Consider the following 9,571-nt stretch of genomic DNA (forward strand, 5'->3'; position numbering starts at 1 on the left):
CATATAGCTGAGTGGACATTTTCTTCTCAGCTTGGGGCTGTGGGGTCCATCTGTAGCAAGGGAGTAGTGTAGGAACATCACCCCACTTGCACAGTTCACTGCCATTACAGGAGTACAGTCTGCGGGATGGTTTTTCTCAGCTTTCTCCACAGAGGTGGTAACTGACCCATGTGAATAGGTGGCAGGATTGGGGTTATGTTCTAGCCTGACATCCTCAGTTGTTTGAACCAAGTGTTCCTCAGAAAAACTAGCCTTCTGGGCCAGAGAGAGCTATTCTTGCTGTCACAGGCACACACCCAAAAAAAAAAAAAAAAAAAAGGAATGCTTCCATGCTAGGAATCTATGCACACCAAAGAGAAGCACTACCACACCATGCCAGGTTGGAATGTTGCAAGACTGAAGGTCGGGGAGCTGTTTATGCCGCTGGTAGGGGATTTGCAAGGCTTCGTGAGTGTGTGCCCAGACCAAGCAACAGCCTGAACAGCTGATGAACTGCAGCAGGAATGTTCTCTGACAGGCACAACTGATGTCAAGTGTTCAGTCTTGGACTAGGGTAAGCATTACAATTACAGATCAGAGATGGTGGACTCAAAGGAAGAAGCCTCAGCCTAAGCCACATTTATCTGTAGGTTCTTTAACATGGATGCTTTCCCTGTAGTTGTAAACAAGGCTGTAAGGACATTAAAGCTTTTGGTACCGTTTTGTGTAGTCACCCCTACAGTTGCAGAGTATTATAAGCATTTCTGAGATCTGGCCATTCAGTGCTCATATTGCCATTCTTTGTGGCTTTTCACTACCCACATGAAACTGCTACCTTATCAGACAGAGCAGTTGTAACCTACTCTGTCATTGCTACAACATCAGTTATGTGAATACATGCCAACGTTAAGAAGTTCCAGCTGGAACAAAGCACCTGAGATGGTTTAAACATGTTGGCCCCAGTAGCAGCATTCATGGCAGATTTCCCATTGGAGGGATGTTGGGCATTCAGTGAATTTCAGAGAGAAGCCATTCTCTAGCTGTCGGAGACAAGAACTTTTCTGGCCTTGGTGCCAGCAAAGTTTAGGGGATCTGGAATAGTCAAGCAGGCTGACTGAACAGAAAAGTTACGGACTGTACAAAGTGTTCTTTGAACTGGACCGTTTTCCAGATTTCCTTTAATAATCTGTTTGTGACAACAGGCCATCAGGAAGGTCAGGAGGTTCATACCCAGGTATCCTGACTGATAAACTGAAGCCATAGTCACTTGGCTATCTGAGTGGCCTCAGAATTTCCTATATGCTTTTTCTCCATTTCCCCCCATCATGAGGATACAACACAAAGTTGTTCACAAGGCATTGGTTCTCCTGGCAGTAGCATACAGGCCCAGGAGGCCATAGTTTTTCAGTTTTGTGGATCCTGGCATGGGCCCACGTGAAGGCTGATGTCCCAACCCAGTGTCCAGCCCTTCATTCAGACTAGTTACTACTCCATGTCTAGAAGGTGAATGGAAACAACTGCTGAAGTAAGGATAGTGAACTCTGTCTTGGCCTTCTGACACTCTTCCACTAATGCATTCCACAAAGCTGTTTCAGAGTTGGTATAGGAATCATGGGGTCATAGTGTAAAAAGCTCAGATTGAAAAATTTCTAACTTTCTGAAGTTGGGCCTGAAGAAGGGCCTAGCGATAAACATCCTCAGGTAGGCTGGGTATATGGGTAGCATATTCATCATATGTGGGCTGAGTTTGATAGCCCACCATCACCAGATGAAATGATTCTTGCAAAGGGATCTGTTTATTTCTTTATTATATTTATATCCTGCCATTTTTCCTTCCAAGAAACTCAAGGCATCTTACAGAATTCTCTTCCTCTCAATCTTATCTTGTTGATCTCATCACCAGTGATACACAGGCCCTTGTCTTGGAACCTTTCCTTGGTACTGTGAGCCTTGACAGCAGATCCTTTGAAGCCATCTGGATGATTCCTATCAAGGAACTTGTATGAAATGGCTTACCTTGCTGCACTGACTGACTTGCAGAGTGAAGCAGTTGGAAGTGTTTTCAGTGAATGAAGAGCTTTGTACCTTTCTTCCATATTGGGTGGTTTTTAGGGTCAATCCCAATTTTATGCCTAGGGTCAGCTTGGTCTTTCATTTTTTCCGGAAGATGGTTCTCCCTAAGTTTTGTCCCAAGCCAGCTCACCTATAGCAGCGTAGCCATCAGAAGCTAGATGCATGTAAAACACTGCAAGTTTTGCAGTCATGGTGCTTGAATGTACTCTTTGTTGCCAATAAAAGGGGGAACAAAAGGAAGGAAAATATCATGGTCCATCATTAGTGAGTGAGTTGGAGGATGTGTCAGAATACATGTCAAAGGTGAGAGACCCACTTTTTGCTCTCATTGCAAATTCTTTGCATAGCCCTGTAGCTTCAATGATGCTGCTTCAGGGATGCTGTGCAACGATGGCTGTAGAGCATTTATTTGGACAAATTCATCCACTTTTTTTGTTTTGACATTACAAAGATGACAAATTCACCTTACCTGAGGATTCATTCAGAGAGAGAGAGTCTGGTGGCAAGCTCATCTCCCGGCTTACTGCTTTCAACATCCTTTCCCTATTTGATCCGTCCTCTTGCTGAGAATGAAAAACTGGATTTCTAATGAAATATCTTTCTGGACAGTATGGGATAAAGCAAGTGGACCCTTGAAGTCTCCCTTTCCATGGGGAAAGGTGTGTATTGCGTATATGTACTGCCTAGATTAGGAACTAGGAACTGGTTAGGAACTCCAGTGGCATCCCTCTGTTCTCTTTGTCAGGTTTTCTTTTTTTCTACCAGTTAAAAGATGTTTGTAAAAATACATTTCTTCGGTTAGTTTATTATTCTAGTTTTCTGCAAGCCTTCTGACTTGAAGGAGATTCATTATTTCCTTACCTTAAAAAAAAATCAAATTAAGTCTTAAAATCTGATTCCCTGACATCACTGCTACAGGTCCGTCCTTGAGCCAAGTGGTCTGTTCCCTTGGGCACATGCATAGAACCTCAGGGTGCGCCTGGCAAGCACAATGCCTGGAGAATGTTCCAAAGAAAGCACAGGCTTTCCCATATGTGGTACATGCATGTGTGCGTTTGTGCGTGAGCAAGACAGAGAACCAGTGTTGAGATTTCATTTTCTTAGGGTATTGCAAGATTTAGTAGAACTGTTTCCTACTTTTCTAAACTAATTACATGCTTGGGGCAAACTAGCGACAGAAGATCCTTATTGTGAACCTCATGCACTTCTTTCAGCTATTTCTTTTGTCTTCCAGGCTGGAGCAGAGATTTCCACTGTCAATCCAGAGCAGTATTCAAAACGCTTCAATGAATTTATGTCTAATATCCTGACATAGTTGTCTTCCCATCCTTGGCAAAAACTTGGAGGGAGAAGAGAAGTGGGAAAGAAGGGCACTACTTCTAAAGCAGCAGGAGCGCAGTCCACTCTGCTGGGGTGTGATGTTCTGTGAGTGTTTGATAACAGTGTGACCTAGCAGAAAACTAACTTCTAGCTGTAGATCTCCAAATATCCCACTTAACCTGATGGAAAAATGGGATTTCTCCCTCACCCTTCTTCTCCCTCTCCCTCTCCCTTCTTCTCCCTCTCCCTTCCTCTCTTTCTCCCTCCCTCCCTCTCTTTTTCTTATTTTGATGGCTAAAATATCCAAACATAAAACCAAGGAATTAAGTACTGTTAAGTTCTACACTTCTTATCTTTGAAGAATATCACAGTCTCCAGATGGTCAGATGCTAATCTGAATAAATAGCAGAGGTTAACTCTGCACGTGGATAGTTCCTTCGATTGGATTACTGTTCTTAACTCGGAGAAACCCCCTTTTGTTGCTTCTTGTTCTGTGAAAATAATATGACATTTCGAGGGCAAACTGTTACAGTGCTGTGGAAAAGCCATTTTAAGTAAATTGAAGCTAAGACTTTTTCCTTACCTTATTTTGGTATTATATTTTTATTGCACCAGTTGTCATTTCAAAACAAATAGGGAGGGGAATAGGATGGCCAGGTGACTGCTTAAAATTTGAAGCAAATCAAGGAAAAATAACGGTTGTAGAAGAATCTGTTCTCCTATCAAAATACAAGATCGAAGAAGATAGAGCAATATGAAGTCAATTTGTGAGTCATGAATGCATTTGTCTTGGAACAACTGACCTAAATTGTCTCTGTAACGTAATTCTTAGCAGTGTTAATCAAGATGCAGTCAGCCTTTTAAACTTTGAGCTGGTTGTGTGTTTGCCATAAAAAACTATCACATTTTTAAACACTTTATTGTGCTGTGAATCAGTGTGTTAGATATCTGTCTCCTGGGAGTTCTTGGTGATTCCATGTTGGGAGCAGACCATTCCCAGAACCTTGGAAGTATGTCATAAAGTGATGCAACTGACTGTTTTGTAACCACTAGCACATACTGTCCTGCTAGGACATACCATTGGAATAATTTGTGCTAGATAATGTTTAAAGAATTCAAACTCTCTTGTCCTATTTGAATGTCAACTTTTTTCTTAAATCTGCAGACTGTAACCTTGGATTTCACAGCCTCACTTGTCAAAACTGCTGAAAATTTTGAATGCTATGCATTAATTCTGTGTTTTAATTATTATTGGGAGGAGGGTGCTTCTGGGATTCTTTTTTTTTTTTAAGCTATGGATTTAGCAGTTTTTGAACCATGACCTTGTAATCAAGACACTTTGCTTACTCTGCCTTGAAAGTTTCCACACATGCCTTTCTTCTTCTGAATGTGGCTGTTGGAATGTTTGTGTCCTTTACTGTAGTACATATTTTGCTTTGTGGATTTTGTCTTGTTGAGAGTGCAGTGATTTTTTTCCCTTCCTTCCCCTGTGGTAATATGCTCTGTCTCCTGTACTATATGGTCCTACTTCTTAGCTGGGATTGTCCCGCCCCCACTTTAAAAAAAAAATTGCACAATTTCAAAGGTACAGAAAGGGTTGCAAAGCTTGGAGATGATGAGATATGCTGTAAATAGTAGAGAGGTTCTTAAAGGCCTAAATTAACCCAGGAATGGGACATGAAAGTCCTTTTCTGTTCACCTGTGACTTCAAGGCAGGATTATTATTTTTGATGTCAGAAGCCACTGTTTGCAGTGTTTAGATGTCCAGCTGACTATACCATAAATTAAGTGTGAATATGTGAACATATTTTTTAAAAGTGGGAATGGATACATTGACAGGCTGTAAATGTTTTGATAACTAGAGGGTTACCCTTTTCCTCTAACAGCATGCACTTGAAGTCCATTGTGAAATAGAACATATAGCCTGTCTTTAGCCTGGTCAAGTATTTCAGCTCCATTTGCTGTAATTTTGTTTTTGTTTAATTTTAAAAATAATTTCACCATGCCTTCTGTAAGTGATAACCAGAAACAGGCAAGCATTCTTATGAGAACTGTCCTTTTTAGCATCTGTGCCAAAATACCCGCAAGCATTCAGCTTCAGGAAGTGAAAAACCCATGAGAACATGCATTTCCCACTCAAGTAAACTCAGTGGAGGAATTCAACCACAAATCAAATTCTCTCCTAAAATTTCCCCCGTCAATCAGTAGCCCCATTGATCGCCTCTGTTTACACAGCCTACCCCACTGGAATCGTACTGGGGCACTTGCAGGCAGCCAGACACTTCCATCCATAGGTGAAACCCTGTGAGCTCCTCCTCGAATTGAAGCCCACAGGTGCATCCAGCAATGCATCTCAGCAGATGCGAACATGCTGAACACTGAACAGCATTAAGCGTAGGGCTCCCCATGCGGAAACATGAATAGGCACTTGGTGGTTTTTCAAGGTCCTGTACTCTATGCCTATCACCAGTACACTTGTCCATGCTCTCCACACGTCTTACACTGCTAACCTGCTTCTTGCTGCATCATATCTCAACTAATACAGAACATTTTTCCTCAGGTCATCATTTGCTTCCATTGCTTATAGTATACTGTCTTATCCTGCCATCAAACTTCTAGTCCTTATTGTTAAAACTTTGCTCTTGCATATACAATTCTCTGCTTGCTCCACTCTTCATGTTTCATCAGTACATCCTGTCTCTTCCCTCTCCCATATTTATGCCTTCTGCTGTGCTGCCCTCTGCATCTTGGCTTACTCTGCTGTCCTCCTCTCTGAGTTCCTCAAGAAACCCAACTTAAAGCTTATCCTGATTTGCTGTTGCCTCTTTTACCTTCCTCCCCTAGCGTACCCAATTATTCAGTTTCTACTCTCTGCCCCAACCACTGAATGTCATTAATAGGCTGGTCAGAATCTGCAACATTTAGGTGCCTCACCCATAATGGAATGGGTGAATGCAGAATCTTTCTAGGGGGACCTACTTTTAGGGGATCAACAGAACATTGGTGTGGCTGGGGGTATCTTGCCTCCCCAAAGGCCTGGGCTGGATTTCTTTACTTATAGAAGTAATATGACACTTTGAAATCTTGAAAATGTATGTGGAGCCAGGGTAGGAAGACTAAGGAACACTTTAGCATCCAATATTGTTTTCCTCTCCTTGTCCAGTCTTGGAACCTACCTGATGTTTTCATCTACTCATCTTCCATGCCTCTGATTCGTATCACACACTTCCAAAATTTTTAAGCTGCATCATAGAAGTATGATAAAATACTTCAGAAGTAAATAGAAATGCGCAGAGTTGCTTTTAGAATTCTTAAATATTTATTGTTAATGGCAGAATTTGACTGGGTCCAAACAACATGCCACACCCCATCATGGAATGACAAGCAATGATAAAACAACCCTCCCATAACCCTCTGAAACAGACTAAGCTGATTTGCACATCCAGATCACCCAACAATTACTTAAATAAACCATTGCGGTTTACAAGCACCTATTCTGGAAACCAACCCTGCCATGTAGCTTGGTGTGCAATTCCACAATCCTGAAGTAGCCCCTTGCTTTTGTTAACCATGCCAAAAACCCAGATTTCCAAAACAAGTGTCTGCATACCACTTTGCTTTATTTAAGCTTCCATGGAGCAATTTGATTGTGCAGACTGGACCATCATGGGTTATCTGAGGGTTGTTTAATCCACACACAACCCATCCTTACTAGGTTTGCATGCTGTATCAGCACCCCAAGCAGGGGTTACATACTGAAATGGTGACTATGTTGTGCAAACAGATCCTTTGTGTTTCCAGGGTACAAGATTGAGATGTGTTTTCACCTGTGAAAAGTCAAATGAACTCACCAATTCAGTGAAAATGAATTATGTACAAGGGGCTTTGGTGATGTGGAAGAGGGCACATGCTCTCCCATCAGTGCTGACAAGACAGCCATAGCTGGAATTGAAGCTTCTGATCCATCTTTGCTTGTCCCTTGCCCTCACCACTAACCCCTTTTGCCCTTCTAGTACTGATCACACTGGATTTTTATTTTCTTGGTGTTACTGTTATCATTGCAAGCAACCCCTGTAACCATGAGGAAGCAGGCGTGGTTGCCCATTAAGAGGTTTTGCTGTATAGCCTAGGATGACAGCATTTGCAATGCAGTTTTGCTCCCCTTTTAGGTGTCTGCTGGTTAGACTTATTTTCTGTTGAATCACATCCAGCATTTCTTTGTGGTGGAAACAGTTGTCTTGTTAGCTCTACCCCTTGCTTTCGGGCAGGTGAAGATTCAACCCTAAAGGATTAGATAGATTTCTGAAGGAAGCCATCAGTGGCTACCGGCAAAATGGATGTTCCATGTTTAGAGGCAATAAATGTCCTTGAGTTAAATCTGCATGCTTGGAGGAAAATTTTGATGAGAAATTTTGATTCTGTGCATAGTGAGTTTGGCTGCCATCCACATTCATCCGTATACCCTCTGTTACACATTTTCTCTAGTTTCATATAGGCAGTAATCCTATATGAATCCTGGAATCCCATGCACTAGAAAAAGATGCAGGTGCGACATTTCTAAGAATCAAACTGAACATGATGCCGACAACTGAGTTTAATCGTATCTGTTGTTTCCATGTAAAGCGGGATTGGTGGTGGAATCAATTTTCATTGGGAAGCACAGGAATGTGAACTGCTGAACCCTCTTGCCATCCTGTGCTCAATTGCTTCTAGCACTTTTCACCCACCCCCATCTCACTGTTGGTCAGCCTTAGAGTGAAAAGGAGTTCAACTCTCCAATGTCAGCTGGCTCTGTAGATGTTAAACACACACTTTTTGTAGGTGAATGGGTTAGACACACGGGCTGCTGCCACTGGCCTGTCTCATTTAACTCTAAGCATTAGAACGTTAGTACAAGATTGTGCAATACCATCACAGGTAACTTTTAAAAATTGTATGAACTGTGAAAACAGCCCCTGTGATACTAGCTAGGGTGAAGGAATATGAGCTGGTTCTGTTCAAGCTACATTTTAAATTTAGTAGCTTCTGCTTTTATCAGTCACCTCTTAACCTTATGCCTGTATAGCATATGCAGTGGATTCAAACATGTTTAAATGTATCACAAAGGTCGTTCAAGTAGGGATGTAACTGATAACGAAAAACTGAATCTTAAAAATGCACCTGTTCAGACTTTGACAAAGATTAAAAGTTCAGTGTGCTTATCTGTTTGCTAGAAGTAGTGCAACACTAAAGTGTTTTGAAATGCATGCATGTTAACAAGGTGAAGTCTCCCAGCTGGAGTGAACAAAATAAATTTAAACCTTTGTGTACAACTTTTTATTAAACTTGTCTTTCCAAGTTGGAAAATATTGGGAGGGAGAAGAGGGAGGCTGGGTGTGGAGCTCTACCAGTTCAAAACAATAACCTGTTTTATGCCTATTCAGGAACAGATTTTGGCTTATCCTTTCTTGCCTGCCACATACCTTGCAAGGCCCAAAACATACTGGAAAGATAGAACATTCTGCTCACGTCTCGAAAATAACTGCTTAAGGTCTAAAGGACCTTTTCCCTAAATCTAAGGCATATCCACATGTTTGAGATAAGTTAAAGCTTTGGGGCACAATTGTATGCAAGCTCAAACAAGAAAAAAGTCTCTCTTCCCAGCATGCTCCAGCAAACCATGCAAGCTGGGGCATACTGGGAATTGTGTGCTTTTTCCCTGTGTAAGCTTGCATAAGCTTACATTTCTCTTGATTAGTCCCACTAAAATCTACTTCCTCACAGATGCTTGCTTCTTCCCTCTTGGCTTTTCCTTCTGCTGTTATCAGAAGCTAACAGTTTTTTTGCACTTCCAGAAGAATTCACTGTAACTTTCTTCTGGCATTAAAAGCCACAGGCCTCTGAATTTGACAGTGTCCAGTTGAAACAAATGGACCAGTCCAGTATGAAGTTCTACACAACCCCCAATGAGATTAACCTAAGCTGTGCAAGAGCATAATCTAACTCTGACTCTTTTGTAGGTACTAATGGGACTTTCCTTCATGGATCACTGCCTTGTCGTGGCGAAGGGGCTTGCGTAGCTCAATGAAGCTATGAGCTATGCCGTGCAGGGTCACCCAAGACAGACAGGTCATAGCAGAGAGCTCTGACAAAACATGATCCACTGGAGAAGGAAATGGCAACCCACTCCAGTATCTTTGCCATGAAAACCCCAGGGACA

The 9,571-nt window shown here is 41.9% G+C and overlaps 1 protein-coding gene across 5 annotated transcripts in view; it reads left to right on the plus strand.

Moving 5' to 3' along the window:
• PIP4K2B (phosphatidylinositol-5-phosphate 4-kinase type 2 beta) overlaps positions 1-8,684 on the plus strand; it is a 31,429-nt gene extending 22,745 nt beyond the window's left edge. For all 5 annotated transcript variants that reach the window (XM_044418709.1, XM_044418705.1, XM_044418707.1 and 2 more), the window contains one exon: positions 3,287-8,684. In XM_044418709.1, the coding sequence (XP_044274644.1) occupies positions 3,287-3,367 (81 nt within the window). In that variant the 3' untranslated portion in view covers positions 3,368-8,684. The remainder of the gene's footprint in view (positions 1-3,286) is intronic.
• Positions 8,685-9,571: the final 887 nt, after the last annotated feature.

The sequence above is a fragment of the Varanus komodoensis genome, unplaced genomic scaffold, assembly GCF_004798865.1.
Source record: "Varanus komodoensis strain SLA01 unplaced genomic scaffold, ASM479886v1 scaffold92, whole genome shotgun sequence".
NCBI classification, from domain to species: Eukaryota; Metazoa; Chordata; class Lepidosauria; order Squamata; family Varanidae; genus Varanus; species Varanus komodoensis.